Source organism: Bactrocera dorsalis, chromosome 1, assembly GCF_023373825.1.
Source record: "Bactrocera dorsalis isolate Fly_Bdor chromosome 1, ASM2337382v1, whole genome shotgun sequence".
Lineage (NCBI taxonomy): Eukaryota > Metazoa > Arthropoda > Insecta > Diptera > Tephritidae > Bactrocera > Bactrocera dorsalis.
Genome location: NC_064303.1, coordinates 80,341,731 through 80,361,883, shown reverse-complemented (window position 1 = coordinate 80,361,883; position 20,153 = coordinate 80,341,731). Strand labels below are relative to the sequence as shown.

Below are 20,153 nucleotides of genomic sequence, written 5' to 3'. Positions count from 1 at the left end.
TCCAATCGGGTGGTGAGGCCAAGTCATTATCGGACGACCCTCGTATACATTCACACATACATATATTTTTGTGTGTAATAGCAGTACGTGTACACGTGTGACTGTATTCGCCTTGTTTGAGAATTTGTGCTAAATTTAATTTAATACTCATTTTAAATATTGTCGGCAGCGGCCAATTGCACCCTTTGCTAGCATCAACCCCCAGACATTTCACTCTACTACAGAGAGGATCGCAGTGCATTCGCACATTCATACATTTCTTCATATATTCAAGTACATATTTTGTGTTCTCCATCTGCAAAAATTACGACCACAACTTAACCTCAACGGCTTAGCGTCATGCCCACCGCTTCGACCACAAAAGCGAGCAGTTCGGTCAGTCAGCCAAACAAATTTCCGTTGGATTCGCTTGCAGTTACACTTCAGCGCGATTTGGTGACAGTCGTTATCGTCGTCGTCGTCGTAGTTCGTTAAACGCATCTATTTGCTTACAGCTCAGCCAATTTGCTAGGCACTTTCTTGCTCCGATCCGTTGTTACAAAACACGCAGCGTTAATTTTACTACACGCAGCCCCAAAGCAACGCCAATTTTCGCATTTGATTGGCGCGTAATTTCTCACCGTTTGTTTGTTTTGATAACTTGTGCGTGGAAATAAATTTCTGAGCAACCTAGACACATACACACGCAAGCACGTCCCGTTGTAATAAGTGGAAAATTAACTTCCTTATATTGCGTGTGATTCGATCGGTGGTCGAGAGTTTTTTTATTCTTGAAACAGTGGAGCAAAGCGCTTACTTTAAAGCGAAAAGTCGTGTGACGCGCATCATATAGACGCAGGCAACCTTAGCGTATGTCCTGTTAACTGGAACTCAAAATTACCCAAAGTGAATCTTGTGCATCATAGTGGATAAGTAAAGCTTTTCTTCGGCTGAATTCAAAGGTTAGTTTTAGCGCGGCAAAAGGTTTATAATTCTGTAGTTAGCAATTTAAAAGGCTTTGAAAAAAGTAGTTATTTTAAGTCAAAACCACATAACAGAATTTAAAATTGATTTGCAATTTAAAGGACTGTCTATAGACTCTAAGATGACTTAATTTTTACACTTTATTCGGGGAGTAAAAAAAACAGAATCGAAATTCATTTCGCAGGCTTTATTGAACACGTGTTTGAGTGTATAAAAATTTATATTGAAATTTTGATAAAAAAAGGGACAACAATCGAAATCACCTTTTTCAAGATCTCGACGGTGTTTCTAGGTCTTAAAGAAAACTCCATAAGAAATGCTAGTGAAGTACGTACGTTTTATGCTTTACAACAAATTTTCAAAAATTGCGCAAATTGGCGGACTTAAAAAAAGTTACAATTCTTATGCAAATAATTATCAGAAATTGTTAGTAAAAATACTTAAATATTATTACAAATTATAAGTGGTTTACAAAAAAATGTTGCCACGAAGTTACAGTTAAAATTACGAGTGCATAATTGGAATAGTCTTTGAGTATCATTGTCGACCAATTTTAAATATGAAGTTTCGAGAAAAACGCGTTTTAAATCTTTCATGATGAAGTTGAAAAGTTTTGGACAGGAAAACATTTTTTCATTGCGATTTTTGAAATGTACTATAATTGGCTAAATCCAAATCGATTGCGAACTGCTCGATTACAACTAATTTCATAATAAAATCCTTTTCGAAATTCCTGTTCTAATTGAAGGCTCTTCATCTGACATTTGAACAATATAGACGGAAAGAAATACAGTGAACAACGACTAATATACAAATATATATACCTAAATCAAGTGTATATAAAATGGAAGCTATAAAGTGTAGCGAAATGTTAGCGTGTTTGGATACGAAGAATTGTCAAAACATAGTTTTTTTACTTCGAAAGCCAAAATTTCTCTAATGTCGGGTAAAACATCCAAAATGAAAATGTTTATAGTTTTAACTCCTAATGGTTGTAGCTCTACTCTTAAGGCAAGTGCCGAAGGAAATAATAAGTCAATGTGCTTAACTCTCCGTCAACTCCGTCTAGTCGAAAAATCTATTTTTGGCTGCAAAAATTACATTTTCTGGTGCAATTTGCAATGTTAAAAATATATCTTATGAAAATTTCAAAAAATGTTATAAAGTATCCTTATAAAATTTGAAAGTGAAATTAAAGTCCAATGCTATCCGCTATCATCCAAGTACCTATCCCATCATATAAGCAACAATAGGGCCCAGTAGTTTCAAAGTAATTTTTTGTTTATACGAATAACTCAAATAACAGTTAGGCTGTTCCAGTTAATTATATTTTGACAACATACAATGCTCACTACTTAAAATAAACCCGTAAATAATATATTTTGTTTGTATTGTGTTGTTGCAGTAAAACCTCTACAACGGCTACAGCGGTGCAAAGAATCTTGAAGTTGTTGATGCAACTGCAGCACAAATTGCTGCGGAAACTAGTCAGTCTGAGTTCGGTGGCGATACGTTAGTTCTGTTAGAGCCACGTTCCGTTCAAGAGTATTAGAAGCGTATTTAAACGACGAGAGCGTCAAGAGAACGCGAATATTATAAATAGAACGGTTTTATCAGTTGACTTGCATTTGAAAGAAGCGACCCATAAAGAGGAAAGGCAAGAGCAAAAACACCGCGTAAGGTGCAATATCGGAATTATCTTCACTTTTATTCGTAGAGCTGCAAAAATTGCGAAACTGGGTAAATTGTGGTTAGTCGTTAAAGGTATGTGGCAGCATAATATATTATTGTATGTTGATTAAAGTGACATAAATGTGTACAAGAAGGGAAGAGAAAGTATTCTTCTAATTACTTTGGACGTTTGGTGACTTTTTTTTAATATTGAACAACTGAAAATTTAACGATTTTTGTTATTTACGAATATTTTTTTTTAACAAAATGGATAGAAGGACATTTCAGAAAACTTTATTGCAAAGCTATGTACATTTTAATGAAGAAGAAGCAGTAATATTTATTTCTTGTGTAATTATTATAAATTCAAATTAACAATATTTACTACTACATAAAATTAAAATAATTATCGTGAATTTTGAAATGCTTTCGTTTGAGGACGCCAATAATTTGGCCAAACTTCCATCTCGACTTCAAATCCAAAAATCCACAGTGATTTTGTTTATAGATTTTGTTACCTTGTTCGATTGATTTATTGAAAATAATTTTAATACTAAGGAAATATGCTAACTAGAAACTTGCTGGCATTTGTTGCGATTATGGGCGCTTTAGATGACACTCTTCAGACATAAATTCAGCAGGCTGCCGTCATATTTTCAAAAGCGCTGTCGAAAATTGTTATTATTTTTTGATTAGTGGTAGATTCTCCATTGTAAGTCGATTTCCCGCAACGCCGATCAAGCCATAGTTTTACATCATTGAAGTTTTTAAATTCTTTTTCATTGTTAACAAAAGCAGCATCGCTTTAAAAACAATAATTTGGAAACGAAGCTAATTTAATTTCAAAATTGATAACAATTGTATTACCTGTGATTTCGGTATACCAATTTCATCAATGTTTGTTAAACTGCCACTTCTTATCAGGGATACTATGTGAACTATATCGACAAACTCTTTAATATTATACAATGTAATAAGCCAAAACATTCAATATAACTCAAAATTTGTTGGCATCGATAAAATCGTTCTGAGTTGCATAGCTATTAAAAAACCAATACTCCACATTTTTTCGATTATTGTATTTCTAATATATACATATATATAATATATTTTACCTCACACTTTAATGTTTCTAGTTAATTGAGGAAATTTCCTAATTTTAATGTAGCAGAAGTTAGTTTTAACCGGCGGTTATAGTACGTGACCCAAGTGCTAAGGACTTTTAACTTAATAATACTACAAAGACTTCTATAATATAGTCATTCAGAAAAGCGTGTTTCCTAAAGTTGTGGAAACTTTTAAGCAGTAAAACATCTAAAATAATTTCTTATTGTCGCTTTAATATACTCACTGGCGAGATATATATTATAATATAGAGATACAAGTATATACGCATACGTGTGTAGACAGCACTGTTAAATTGTTTTTTGTTTCCCCACATTTCCATTGGGGTCATTGCGAATCGATAAAATCAGAATTTTCCACTTTTAACTTCAAAAGTAAACTTTCCACGTAAGTTAAATAGCTTAGTCAGCTGACATTCCCACTCGTTTTCGGTTTCGAAAGAAGGTGGAAAATATGAATATTACAATTAAAATTGCGCGTCATCAATTTGTTGTTTAAATAGTTAACTTGAACAAATCAATATCAACTGCTCTTTTGTGTGTTCCATAAATAATAAAGTACTTCTGTGACTCGTGCTAATACTAAGTGCCCACTTGTCTATAAGCAGTTTATGTATTTGTGTGAAAATTACTAGGTACACGGAATTGCGTGTACCAAAGTGTGGCTGACCCCACTTGAACTACGAGTGCGTGCGCGAAGAAAGGAAAAGTGGTAAGGACGTTAGCTTTGGAGGACTCTTTGCAGACATAAAAAATACTGAGTTAACTGCTGTTGCTTTGATTCTGGTTTCTACGTCATTAATGAAACGTCTCTCACGTGTAGTCAAAGAGAAGAGAATGTCAGTTGGAAAAAGAAGAAATAGTATGTCAATTTTATTGTTTGAAGGTGAAATGGTTTCGACAGATGATTTTGGATTTTAAAAACTGAAAAAGTAATTTTAGAACAATTACATTTTTTTGGTTTATGTTAATGATTAAAAAAAATTGGTATCAAACCTGAATTATTTTGTGAGCAGGGTGCCAAAAGAATGTACAACTAAAATACGATGTTTTGGAATATATAAGGCGTGTTTAATTTGACCAGCTAATTAAGCTATTAGCTTATTTCGTATGGAAGACTAAGCCAACATAATTATGTTGGCTTGTCATAAGCTACCATAGCTTGTATATTGAACTAGCGGCATTGCCAGTTCATCGCTTTTTTTCGTTCACAATAGCAAGGTTTTTGCCAAAAAAGTAGTTGGCAAAGCGAGAAACCTGATTTTGACAGATGAAGATGTAAACAAACAAAAACTATATATTTTTTGGATGAGTACTGAGTTAAAAGTAAGACAAATATAGACACTTGTTTTCAGTTTTTTGTATTCTAGACCTCAAATAACTAAAATAAATATATTTGTATAGTATATTAGTATTCCGTTTACATATTTGAAATTTCAAACTAAATTGTATGTCAGCTGATTGTTCTTGTCAGCATTACCGACCCAGTTCATTTTTAAGCGAATAATACTTGTCAAATAAAACACGGCTATTATATGTACTAATGTTCCGAAGGCAAAACGAATTCTTCTTTGTTTGATTTTAATAGACTTCGGTTACTGCATTTTTTCACGAACCTCACTTGTTTAGAAGTCGCTTTAAATTGTGAATTTTTCTCCTACCTATTTGCGCTTTGCTTTTTTTTTATCAAAAACATCACATCTATATTGTAGATATCTCATCAAAGTGGCATAACCTCTGGTTTTGTTTCTTTAGTTTTGCTTTACATAACTTAGGCTAGTTTTACCATAAAAACAAATATAGTTTTTTGGCAAAGGTCCGGGCACTATTGTCTTCATAAATAAGAACCATCGAACTTTTAAAAAATGCTGTTTTTTAGACAGATGGTTTTCTAGAAGAAATTAAACAAATATAATTTAATGTTATTTCCAAGAACTTAACTTCGTTATAAAGCTAAGCGTTTGCCATTATGGTTTAGAAACAAGTGACCGGCGCAGTTGAATCGAATAAATTACAGCCGAGACACTCTATTTTCGATCACTTTTTGCAGGAATTTGGGATCCTTTGTCAGCAATAATGCCCAGAATGTTTTCATATAAAATGCAAAGACTAAGGCTTCATATAAGTATACTTAGAGGTCACGCTCCAGCCCAACAACACGAGACAATGCGCTCACCAATTAGTGGTTTCGTTGGCTGTATAACATGTCGGGCCGCATTGTTGGAACAAAAGGTCGTCCACATCAATATCCTCCGATTCAGACACGAAAAGTCACTAATCATGGGTTTAAGGCATTCTTCGTGGACTGTAACATATAGCTTAATTTTTGTAAAATATTAATCAACGATTTCCTCTGCCCATAGAGCACAACAAAGAGTGTTATTTTGAGGATGCAACGGCGTCTCAACAATTGCTTGTGGATTATCATCACTCCAAATGTGAAAATTATATTTGTTAATGCCACCCAGCGTGACTTTCATCTCTGAAATAAATTGCTTGAGAAAATCTGTGATCACTTCGATCGGCCCAACTACTAAAACTGCGATGCCTTTGATAGTCGTCGGCTTCAATTCTTTTGTAAGCCTGCAAACCGACATCCTTCCACATAATCTTTCAAAAAAAAAGATGAGCACGGCTACACTTGTTGTGCGCTATGACGGAGGACTCATTCGGGTCTTCTTGTATATTATACTCCACAGAAGCAATAGCGAACTGAACCATTATTTTGGTAATCAATTTGGACGATTTGCAAATTTTGTTTCGAAGTAAGTCTATTCTTTATGAAATGGCAAACCAAAATGAGTATAAATCTCTATTATATTAAAAATTAATTCTAAAAGAGGTAATAAGCAAGTTTCATAAGAAAACTAATATTTTGCATTCCAATCTTTTTTAAATAAACTGAAACTACCGGAATTTCTTGTGGTAAAAATTTTGTCCGTCGAATATTTTTGGAAAATTTGAATATTTATATTTATTGTTGTGGCACGTGTGGTTAATTTCTCATCCATTTACCACCGAATTATATACTAGAGAATTCATCTGAAATATTTCAATTGTCAGAGTGTGCAAGGCGCTTCAATAAATTACTTTGCCAAATGGCAAAGAGTCAAAGAGAAGCATCATCGAATGAATTTTTGTTTTGTTTAGTTATTCAAACGCCATACGTAGGTAAAAGTCATGCGATTCACAAATGGGCACTAATTTGCGAAGACGGAAAAACCAAAGAGCAAAGCAAAAGTCAAAGCAAATACAAAAAAAAGTTGGGCAACAACGCCGGCGTTGGGCAACCAAATCGATGTCAGAAGAGATTAATAACAATTAAAACTATTTTTAAATATTTTACATGCACCTAAATGCAATTTCAAATCTGCAAATAAAATGCAATGCGATGTGACGGCTACTTAATTTTGTTGTACAGGGTGACACATAATGATTCAACGATTCGATTTATGATGTCAATAAATTGTGTTCGGGTACTTAAGTTATTAATAATCGATAAATATATGAAAAATATTTGTTTTGGCTTGAACTTACTTCCATTTTTTCTTTGATGTTCAAATTCTTATTGGAAGAACTATAAAATCAACTATTAAAGTTTTTTAAAAAGCAATTTTGAAAGCAGTCCACTCGAATTATTGAGGTTATATTTATATGAATTGAATTATTCTTGAATTATACAATATAATATTTTCTTAACTAAATAGCCAAGCAAATAAGCTATAAATCCTGTAATAAATCAATAAAATTGGCACAAATGATTACAGAGTGAAGGTGAATGAGATACTTTAAATGAAATTGTGGTTCTCGATCTGCAAACATAACATCAAAATCAGGAACGCAAAATCATTGTTTTTTTTTTAGAAAATGGGTTATTATTACAAAGCTGTCAATAAATTTTTTACCTAGTCGGTGTTCTGGTCTGGTGCATGCACGGTACACACACAAAAACAAAAAAACTATACATTATAAGTGCTCAGAATATAGTTTCAACATTATCGGCTTAGGGGGAAATCAGATGCTCTGCAAAATTTTTTTTTCAGATTTTTTGTCCAACAACTCACCATAATTGTTGCCATTATGGAAATACTATCATTTTACAATAATTTAAAATTACCCTCAAGCAGATTTCTCAGCGGCCATCATCAGTTAAAAAGAAAATGTCTTATAGATTTGCATCAATGTTTCTTCGGGATACTTTGCCCGATCATTATCAAGTGTACTTGAACACATACATTGTATTATGATAAGTTGGGCTAGGGGACGCTGCACCTATTGGTCCTTTTCAATGCCAGATGGAAGTATATGCTGAAGCTTACGGCGTACAGAATGTTAACGCTATTTTCGGAGTTTAATAAATATCATTTTTCAGCGTCTCTCATACTTACTTCCATGCACTTTCTACATGTGTCATCGTTAATGATGCTCGCAAGGCTCGCATGTGCTGTCAATAAGTTATGTCCTGTGACTAAGCCAACAATCGTCCTACAGTATTTTCGAGACCGTGTGAGTAGAAAACTTGCGTGCTTTCTTTCCGTTTCCTTGAAAATGATCTTGGCGATTCCATCTCACCTTGACCCGTCTATCAGCCCTTTCGGAAACTTTGTTATGTATCGTTTTAACGATATTTCGTTTCAAAGGATGAGATTATTGTTTTAAACGTCGCTTGGCTATCGACGTACTTATATTGTGATTTCCTGCGTTGTTAGCTAATTCAGAAGATTTTCTGGCCGAAGAGGCTTTTGCCTGGAAGAAGGGATGCAAAATCTAGCCCCGCATCCATTCCATCAGTCATTTTTGATCCGTCCGTACACGTTAAGTAGTTCACGTGCTTCTGCGCCATTCACTCTCTTTTAGCGTGATGTGAAATCTTCTCTCTTAGTTAAAGCATGAGGATATGTGATCTATTTTATCCATCGACATCATTATCATAGCGATATGTCCGAAGGTTGTTATGGAAAATTTATTAAGCACCACCAATTTTGCAGCGGATTTCGCTTTTGAGTTTTCCACTGAAATGTCAATAAGTAGGTGCGAAGTTGATTAACGTTTCAAGGGCAATCGTTGGAGCGGTTCTTAATGCTCCCGTTATGCAGAGAGCAGCGAGCGGTTGTATTCGCTCCAACGGCTTTTTTATGATATTTTACTGGCAGCGATCCAACTGCCATACCAAAGCACCAGCACCTATTGGTCTTTTCCATCTTCTCCTTCACATTGGGTTTCAAGGTCAGTTTGTTGTTCATAATTACTTCCAGGCACTTGGTATGATCTATTGTGGTTAACTCTATCCCGTTGAGCCACGATGGTTTCCAAGACGAGGTCTTGTATCTCCTTGCAAAGAGTACCATAACCGTCTTACCTGCATTTACCTTTGCATAAGCGGATAATACCCATTGGTGTATGACTTTTAGAGCTCTATTCATCACGTCTAGAAAATTGCCCATAGAGTGATGAAATTCAATTAGTTTTTGATGGATCAAGTGTCTCGAATCATATAACCTTTCCAGCCCCCGATTTTTTCTATACCTGACTATGAAAATACTCTTATTTGCGACACTTTAGTATTTATGTCTATATATTTGAAATTTTGGAGGAAGAAAAAAAGGAAAAGGGTTAACATATGTTTTCGACTCGACTGCTTCTTCTTGGCATGGAAAAGTAGCAAAGAGCTCAACCAGCTCCACGAGAGAGTAAGATTTACATATTTGTGATGGCACCGACACGCATATAGCTGTGCTTATGCTAATTTCGCATGATATTTTTATATTTCAATCCGAATGTCTGCCAACTGGCGACGTTGCTATATCTCCCATAATCAGGGAGCAGAACTAAATTATTTGAAATTGAAAAATGTTGGATGCTATTAGTGTTTATTCTTGGTCCTGCTGGGTTAAGGTCTGTCTTGTGTTAATATTTTCAATTCTCATTGGTATAAATGAAAAATAGAATAAAGAGCTTGAGTTAGTTGTAGTTATATACCGACTAAGAAATCTAGTTATCTGGAAGCAACGAAAGGGTGTCGATACAAAATTTGACCAATATGGTACTTACTCCGAAAAATCAACTTCATCTTCCTCTGTGAGCTATACTGAATATTATACAATATATTGTATGCTATTTTATTGACATCTAGAACAAAAAATTGTTTTTGAAATTCTGGCACTACAATCTTTGGATTTTATCGAGTTAACTGAACAATTTAGGACTTTAGTATTAAATTTTAGTAGATACACACATATGTAAAGTAAATTCCTTTAGCAAACCAACCAGATGGTTTTCTACTTGTATGTATGTATGAGTGTGGCAACAAATGCTTTGAGATGCCAATCTAATTTAGCGGGTCAATAACTGTCATCCCAAATGAAAGCTTGTCATTCACTCAAACTATTGATGTTTTTCAAATTGAAATGATTGTCAGTATTCTAAAAAGCAACAGATGGAGTGTGCCGGTAATAACAATAACAACAACATATGTAGTAAATGTTGTGAGCTTTTGAAAAGCAATGAAATGTTAATTAACAACAACGTCGGCATGCGCGAAACATGCTTACTGGAAAAAATCCACATATTGGGTTAAATGATATAATAATATAATGCAGCGTAGGCACTTATGCCAACTGCACTAGTTAATTTTTGTTTTTGTTTTGTTCGAAAGCAGAGTGAGGCAACAAAAAATATAAAAGTAAGTTGGTATGACAGTTAGCAGTTGCTATAAAATCAACGTTTTAAGCTTACGGTTTCCACATAAAGCTCCACACGTGCTCACATCGATTGCTCCGTTGAGTTTATCCTGCTAAGAGAGCGCCGTCTATAAAAGGCCAGACCGTGAGCATAGTTACTCTCATTCGGTTTTGCTATTCTGACTTGGACGGAGTTGGTGTTTTGCGAACCACAATTTTTGTGAAAATAATTACAGTGGAAATTTTTTTAATCACACAATCGGAAAAGCAAGGAACGCAGGAGAAAGCTGTTGGAAATTTTAAAACGAAAAAGCCTAATTAAGAATTATAAAGAAATAATGGTTTTAAGTGGTTACAAATCAGACGAAAATTAGCAAAGTGTCGAAGGACTAGACGGTGCAACGCCCTTTTGTGTACCCACAAATCAACTGAGAAGTGCAAACATACTGATTTGGCCGACACTTGACACAGATTAACTGTGCAGGAGAACTGAAAATCGATTTTTTCGTCGGAAAATTCGGGTCTAGTGATACCAAGTGAATATTTTTGATTTTTTTCTTACTAACTCTCAAGAAATTTTGCTGAAAACTCGAATTTAATATTGTGACGAGTGCATTTCTAGTTGGAGCTTCACTTAACTGCCCGAGTACTATAATAATATCTAGAAAGAATCTTTTCTACCAAAAAAAAACACTTGAGTTTGTTTCACTTTAAATTTTCACTTCGAGTGTTCGTTGAGGTTTTATAAATAATTTTCAACAAAGTTTCCAAGTAAACCACAACAACGGAGCCAATACTAAAATTTCAATTGCTAATAGACGTACCGGACGAGTCCGCCTATACAACTGGGCGGCATTCACGTCCCAAAAAAACCATTCCGCATCGGTAGCCGTACAGCATTGAAATACGCCACACAAGCGTTATGTCAATTAACTGTCAAGTTAGCAACATCAATTGAATATAGCTCCGGAATCAATGGCGTACTTAATCAATATACTTAAATTTAATGTGAAATATTTAAAAAGTAATTAATAACCGTCGTATATACCTACATATATATAAACCCATAATAATAATTGTAACGGATTGTTCTCTGACGCACAAATTAAAATCAGTAAAAAATAATAAATCCCTACCAAAAAAAAAAAAATAATAAAAAGAAAATAATAATAATAATTAAAATGCAATAAAACAAAAATAGAAACCTATTCCCCACGATGGATCAATAAACAATTACCTTAATAGCCAACGACAAGCCAAAACCAAACAGGAAGATAAAGAAATTTGTAATTAGAAAAAAGGCGAACACAAAAAACCCCAGCCGGAGGGACCGACATTATCGATTGCTCTAGCTTAAATAGCGCATACAAGTGTGTATGTATCTACATTACCAATTGTAATTCAGTCACTGCGTACCAGTGTCGCTGTGCGAGCTTTAAATTTTTGTTTTCGGAAACCTCTTTGCCCATTTCTCTTTCCTTCTACCGCTGTACACATTTACGCTCAACGAATAGTGCATCTATCGAAAGTGGCCAATTGGGGCAAAGCGTCCAATTATACAATGGAAAAATCTGAACAATTTTCAGATTATCTCTTTGCGAAAATGGGCCCGCCCAGTAGTACAACTGTTAATGGCACCGAACTGCCACCGAAGACCACGGAACGTAGCGGTGCGCCACGTGAACTCACCGGCTACCGGAAATGGTTGCGGGAGAATCTCATGTTGCTGGTGACGCTGTCGGGCGTATTGTTGGGAGTCATTTTCGGTGAGTAGAAAAATAGTCATAAGTGTGTATTATAGAATATTATTAATGAATTATACTTATAAGGTTCAGTAAGTTTAGTGATTTTTGAGTTTAGTTAAAAAAATATAACGAAAAACTTCTAAATACAAAAATATACATAGAAATACATAGAAATACGCACGACACCACTGAAATTTCCGTTACTTTGTCATAAACACTAAGATAAGGGATATTTAAAAATAATTTTTTTTTATTCCTAAACAATTATCTAAGAGTTTTACGATATCACAATCAATCGGTAGGAATTACTCCAATATCTTTTTTTGTATATCAATACAGTAATATTTCACTTATTTTATCAATTTGCGTGAACTGAATTTCCAATATATTTCATTTAGTTTATGGCTATTAATTTAATATTTTATTGATTTTATCTAAAAATTTCTTCAGCTAAATCATCCGAGAGTATCTTTAATTGGATTCATAGTTTGAATTTATTTACATTTTTTATTTTATTTGAGTTAAGCATTTTAAGTAGTAATAGTAGTAGTACTCAAAATATATTCTCAATATAGGACTTCTTAAATTTGTACTTAAGTTCCTTATGTACGAGGTATGACAAATAAGTAATGAGACTGATTCCATAAAACCCGTATATTTGAAAATTATTCTACAACTCTGCCATCCGCTTCAAAGTAGTCCCCTTGGGTAGTTATACAACGATTCCGGCGCGTTTTCCATGCTTCGTAACATTTCTGGAACACTTCGACTGGGTTGTCCGTGAGTACCCTCGTCAGGGGCGCCTGGATGTTCGTAATCGACTCAATATGGGTTCCTTTGACTACCGATTTTGTTTTAGGAAACAAAAAAAAAGTCACAAGGTGACATGTCGGGCGAATAAGAAGGCTGTTGCAACACGGCGATCCCATTTCCATTTCCCACTTTCCATTTTCGTGACGAGCACTACAAACACACGTCTACTCAACTTGACACAGCAGGCGAACTAAATAAGCTACAGCGATGGTACATATATCAATGGAGAGGGGAGGGATGCCGAAAAAAGAGAAAAGGAATTTCAAGGTCACATGTTTACCACAAGCGCGGCAATAAAATCAGTCTCATTACTTAATTGTCAAACCTCGTATATTTTTGCTTATAATTATAGCATTTTAGGGTGTTACCGTTTTCCGTTCTTTTAGTTCAATACATTATTTAACATTAATTTGTCAGGTTTCTAAAGGGTCTATACAAAAAAGATGGAAACAAAATTGCTACACGATATGCCACAAATGAAACGAACTGTCAAACTTTTTTATTAGTTGTAAACAAAGTACCCATATTTCCTTCATGACGTCAGGAAGTAATATACATAATTTTCTGTCGAAAGTGCACCAAAAAGTAACCATTTCGAAGTTCTCTATCTTCCTTGTGCCTGAACCAACTTTCCGAACTCTTTCTGAGTCAATAATTTCCCTGCATTCTTGTATATTCTCTTACATTTGCCATGACCTGTGATTAATTTTGCTATATTGTTGAAATCAGAGTGAAATTTCATTTTGGTTGTAGAGGAAAACATGGAATTCTTACTAATACATAAGTAATAGAATTAGTACCAAAAACTTTATATAAATTACCAATTAAAATTCTTTTCTTGAAACGGTTTCGATGGTTCCTCTTGCGTATCTTCACGGAACATTTTGGAACAGAAAAAATCGAATCTTTGGCTTTAATCGAATTTAGCTTCCTTACAAATATTTCTCATATTCTATTGAATTATTAATTCGATATATCATAAAATTATCATATTCGATCGAAGGACAAATAAATAAAATGTTGACTATTTAGATTGCCTAAGAAAAAGTTTTGAATATGATATAGTATTGAATTGTTTATGAGCCTATAATTTGACAAAATAAGCAGCGTAGTTTAATGTCAAGAAAATTTTAATGTGAAATTGCTCTAAGGCACGCCATGTATTCATTATAACTACACTAACTATTCAGTAAGAGAATAAATATCTATGAATGTTTATCTAGAATAACTGAGCATTACTTGGAAAACGTTCACTATTCGGAAAATTGGTATATCCTGAACGTTATATACATATATACATACATGTATGTATACATAAATGAGCAGCATGACAAGCTGAGTCGATTTAGCAAAATCCGTCTATCTGTCCGTCCGCCTATCTGTGTCCAAACTTTCACAAAAATCCTTTTCTTCAAAGGACGCTGCTCATTTAGCGTAACCGCCGATATCGGACCATTAATGAATGTAGATGCCTAACAAACTTATCGATCAAAATCCAATCAGTTTATGGACATTTTTATATGATGAAATATAATATCATCACGAAATTTAAGGCAATGGTACAATCTGCGAATAATTATCATTCAGGTCGGACCACGAAAGCATGTTGCTGCTATACAAACTGACTCATCAAATTCTTGTAAGGAATTTTTTGTATTTGTGTAGGGTATTATAGCTTCGGTGCAACTGAAGTTAAAGTGTTTATGTTATTCGTTTATATTTTTTCTGAACAGTTGCCACCAGATGATGTAGTAAAATCGTTAAACCGGAGAAGTAGCGAGGCAACGATTTACACGCCATTAAATTTGCTAAAAATAAACGGTAATTGTCTAGTTTTCATGTTCCTTGTGTAGTTTTCCTTATTTTTTTGCTTTTTGTACAAATACTTGGTAAGGGTATTGGATTGTATGTAGAAGAGTTTCTCAGTCAAAGAAAATAAAAAAAATGTCTTAATTTTATTGATTTCACTTGTATTCACGAACTCCGTCAGGAAAATTATTTTCTGGTTAAACTCGGTGAAGGAAGATGGTAACGAGTTCTGCTCTGAACAACTCTATTTGGAAGTATTAAAAAAGTGTATAAAAAATAATTAAACATCAGCAGACGGCATATTCACTAATATCCATGACCACCTTAATGTCTCTAAAGTTATTGCAAAACTTTTCGGAGCTCTGTGAAAAAAGAACGTGATTAGTTTTGAATGCGTTATTACTAGAATTAAAATTTGCGTAATTTTTGTTGATTGATCTTATGCAGCATATTTTAAAGCAAGCCATCAAGAATAAATCAGCAACCAATTAAAGATATACAGGCGACTGTACTTCGGAGCGTGCGTGCACCGACTGGATTTGATACAAGGCTAGGAAGCTAATGAAGGAGCGGCTGGTCAGTTATCTTCGAGCACCTGGAGAGTCAGGACAAATATTTTCGCCCGAAGTGTTTCTGTGAGTGTTGCAAGCCGAAATTGCAACGTTTGTTAGAGCAGAGGTACGCGATTAAATTCTGTGTGAAACTTTGGCAAGAAGTGGTGTGTTTCGGTGGCACCAGATCTTTCTGGAGGGCTGGGAAGAGGTCGCTGATGAATGAGCAAATCCAAAGTGAAAACGTTGCTCATTGTCTTTTTTGACATTAAACGCATCGTCCACCATAGATATTTTCCTCCTGGACAAACCGTTAACGCCAAGTTTCACGTGGAAGTTTTCAAGAGACTCAAACGAAGGGTCAATCGGGTCCGACAAGGCATCACAGCCGATTGAAAGTTGCACCACGACAACGCCCCGGGGCACACAGCTTTTCTTGTGAACAGCTGCTTAACTAAGACCGGCGCCCAAACGCTTCTGCAGCCTCCCTAAAGCCCAGATATGGCCCCCGGAATTTTTTTGTATCCTTGCCTGAAAAAACCGATTAAGGGAAGCATTTTGAGATAACAGAGGGGATCCAAGCAGCATGCACCTCGACTCACAAGGCTATTCTGGAGAATGCCTTCAGTGCTTGGAAATCGCGCGGAAAGGGCCTATTTTGAAAGTTTTTAAAGACTTGTAACAACTGGTTCAATATATTTCTTTAAATCGACTCAGTCCTATTACTTTCCGGACAAACTCTGTATGTATATAAAAATCATATGGTATCGAAGAGCATACTTACATATTTGGACTTCAAAGGCACTTAGCGGGATTAAAAGAGTTTATTATGGTATTCCAACTTTCAAATATCTATGTGTGGAGGTATCGGCATCGAAAGTTTTAGTAAGTTATGTTAGATATCTTCGTCTAGATGTTAAAAAAGAAATTAGGCATTTTTGGAAATGAAATCCTTTATCTTCTAAATTGTACATTACAATTAGTACTTTAGATCGGGAACTTAGTCTTACTTGGGTCACAAAAATACAAAAATGGTACTCATCCAATTTCGCAAAGTTGTAGCATTTATTGAAAACTTCTCAAAATGACGATATCGCAAAGCAGTTGTTCATTTGGTACACGCGACTAAATTGAAAATATGCGATATTACGTTTAGTGACATTTATGGCAATTAGTCGTAAATCATAATCAGCTGTTTACTCATTTCTCACGTTTTGGTTTCTTCGGAAATGGAAAATGTAAGAACATCTGAATATTAGGTTGTCAAATATCTCCCTTCCGCCTTTTTGTCTTTTGAATCTCGCGGTTATGTATAAAGCGCTACAGAGCTCGTATCTGGCAATACTATACATCTTTGAAAGGTCTTGACAAAACGACGCTATGCATAATTAGTTTGGATATTGCTATTTTAAAGTTTTCCTTCGTTGAAGGCAAATCCGTTAGAGAAACGTTCCGTCAGATTAATGGTGTTTTGGGGGATGGTACTCTATCACTTCGAACTGCGGAGGAATGGTTTCGACGATTCAGAGCGGGTGAAAACGACACCATGGATAAGCCAGCCGGCGGAAGACTTGTGTCAACGAATACATGGGGCATCTCGTGACATTGCCCAGAAGATGGGATTTAGTCACCAAACCATTTTAAACCATCTGCAGAAGGCTGGATACACAAAAAAGCTTGATGTTTGGGTGCCTCAAGATTTGACGCAAAAAAACCTTCTGCTGGCAAAAAATGGATCACATACGACAATATCAAATGAAAACGGTATGGACGAAGGCCGGTGAATCGGCCCAAACAGTGGCCAAGCCAGGATTGACGGCCAGAAAGGTTTTGTTGTGTGTTTGGTGAGGTTTCAAGGGAATCATTCACTAGGAGCTGCTCCTATACGGCCAGATGCTGAATTCTACCATCTACTGCGACCAGCTGGACCGCTTGAAGCAGCCGATCGACCAGAAGCGTTCAGAATTGGCCAACAGGAAGGGTGTAGTGTTCCAATAGGACAACACCAGACCACACTTCGTTGATGACTCGTTTTAAAATTAATTGAATAAATATTTATAGAAAAAACGATCACGGATAAATGAAAAACTGCTGACTTATTGCAATATTTCCACGGAGTGCCCATTTAACCCAATTTCCCACTTTGTCATTTTTATATACATATATAAATACCACCATACATGAGAACCTTTAGTATTGGTGTATGCATTGAATAAGACTTTTAGTAACTCGTGTTGACCTTAAATCATCGATGATCGATCTTCATAAAAATTTATCATGGTACAGTAGCACATACATGTGTATTTAGCAATTTACTACATTTAGTCTAGTTTTGTCATGGAAATGAACTAATTTAAATTCGTAAATAAAATGATGTTAACATCTCATATCTAATAATGGCTGAAATCGAACCATTCACCATCAAGCCATCAGATATCAAAAATGCGGTCTTAAGTACCTATAACTGATATTATTACATAATTTAAACAAATTATTTTTTTATATAATATAATATAACTTGGTGTTAAAAATAGGTTCATTGGCTGCAGTACTTCTCTTAATAAAAAAGTAAAACTTCGTGTTGACTTTATACCGTATTTATCAGACAATATTTAAGGTGGAAAAATTAAGTGAATGTATAATCTTGAATATATAGTATTTTAATGAAAATTTATGAAAACAGCCTATGAATTAATTTAGTTTCCGTATACTAAATATAATAATTTTCACTATTCTTTTATATGTATGCCGAAAATGTCGTTCAAATTGAGTTGAAATATGGTCACGGGCCTAATTTAGTTGAATGTTAAAATTAAATGTAATCAGCCCAAAACTGTTTACAAATATATGACTCGCATGTCAGCTCAATATTTACATATAAGTATATTTATTGCAGTTTAAACTTTGCAATTTTAAAACACGTTCTGTAAACAACGCTTTCTTTACAAAATAATTCCAAATTACGGCGTGCTTTCATGAGACACGTTCAAAAAAATTTAAGTTGCTATTTACCGCAATTTTAAATAATTTGTGAATTTGAATCAATATTATAGTTCCACAGATATTTATTTTTTATATAACGGTAATAATTCGGAACAAAGTAGTTTCGCAGACACTTTTATAATTAACGTAATTGGAATGATAGCGGAATACACATTTCCATACATACTATATATGTAATTTGAATTTGTGGGCGCTTGTGTAAATGTGGAATTTGAATATTCGTTTAAATTCGCTGGATTGCATATAAATGCACGTACATGTATATATGTAGTTAATAGTAAAATATGTAAAAGTAATGAAACATGAAACTAGTCAAGTGAGATATTTGTGAAATGACGATCCAGTAGTGAACTAGTGCGGAAGACACTACATTTCTACCAGTTGTAAAGCTAGCTGCTAGATATATTTCTATCAGATATTTTATCTAAGGAATATTAGCAAGAAAACAAACATTGTGTAGTAAAGATGACATAAGTAATGGACTTAACTCAGAAATATTATTTTCCCTAAGTTGTGCTGGATTAATTTTTATGTATTTTGATCTAGTATCGTTGACAAATTATATAAATAATTATAAGAAAAATAATAATACACGCCCATTCAATGCGGCGAGCGGAATCTCAATGACAGTCATGAAATGCCAGTAAGATACAAAAACAAAAAAGGTGCAACAATTAGGGTTTAAAAAGGCTTTATAAATGAGCATATTTGAAATTTTGTAATCCACCTGATTTATTGAAATTCATTGAGAAATCAATTTGGAGTATTGGCCGGGGATCTCTTTTCCTTCAATGAATGAATTGAAATTTATTTTTAAAACATAACTGAACTTTTTGGGATAGGAAGTCAAGTGAGGGCGGAATGGTGATTTTCTGCAAACCAACCTCCCAAAGCTGTGTATCTTTTGCACACATAGATCCGTTCTCAACTGGAAAGCTTCGAGTTTGTATATGAGAAAACGCTATTTTGTAGTATCCAGACGTAAAGAGACATAATTGTCGTAATTTATATGATATTAAAAGTACTTCTTAATAAGGGAAAGGTTCTTTCATCATAAAGTTGCAGGCCGTATCTTCGAATTTCAGCTTTGATAATCGATCGCTTTCCTTCTTTGGTTACTTCTTGAGTACTACTCTGGGAGTAAGGAAAAGAGAAGCGAATCTGTCTTTCAGGCTTTACTTAATGTATATGATAACTTATATATTTATTTCAAAATTAAAAAATATTGATATTTGGATATAAAATGGGGGCTACTGACTCAATCTTCTGAAACTCCAGAAGTTCAGACAATCTGATCTAAACAAAGAGACAGAATCTTAATTTTCGTGAGACTTGCTATTAAAGTAGCTTCACTGAGTGAGCCGTACACTTAGCTACTACCTTGGATTGGACTGCGAATCAATTTTTTCGCTATTATTCAGAGTATCCTAAAGTGTACCTTCAACAAAAATTGTCGACTCTGGAGAATTCTGGAATAACTTCCTCTCTTCTACAAAATGATTCTGCAACAAGTTGCAAAAATAGGCGCTGCACCATAACTACTACCCCTCCCAAAGCATGCCTTCTTCTCAAAGAGTTAAAAATTACAGCATAAATTCAATCGCTGTAATGGTCACATCAGATATGTATGAAATAATTTTTTTCTGCGTGGGTGTGTAAACTCCTGACACTTGCGGCATGTTTGCCTTCTGACATGAGAGCGCGATAAAAAGGCGTTATCACATTATAATTAGCCTAATGAGAGTGCCAACATTAAAAAAACAAGTAGCGTTATCGTTGTTTGTCTCCCTTATT

General features: G+C 34.6%; 1 protein-coding gene across 4 annotated transcripts in view; it reads left to right on the top strand.

The window, feature by feature from the left end:
• Window positions 1-399: 399 nt before the first annotated feature.
• LOC105223590 (excitatory amino acid transporter) overlaps window positions 400-20,153 on the top strand; it is a 29,669-nt gene continuing 9,915 nt past the window's right edge. Inside the window, exons 1-3 of one of the 4 annotated variants that reach the window (XM_049446450.1) lie at window positions 400-941; window positions 2,369-2,727; window positions 12,025-12,204. In XM_049446450.1, coding sequence (XP_049302407.1) covers window positions 12,042-12,204 — 163 coding nt within the window. In that variant the 5' untranslated portion in view covers window positions 400-941; window positions 2,369-2,727; window positions 12,025-12,041. Of the gene's footprint in view, window positions 942-2,368; window positions 2,728-10,517; window positions 12,205-20,153 lie in introns of those variants that run through there. The other 3 variants (XM_049446452.1, XM_049446451.1, XM_049446449.1) reach the window with 3 other exon arrangements.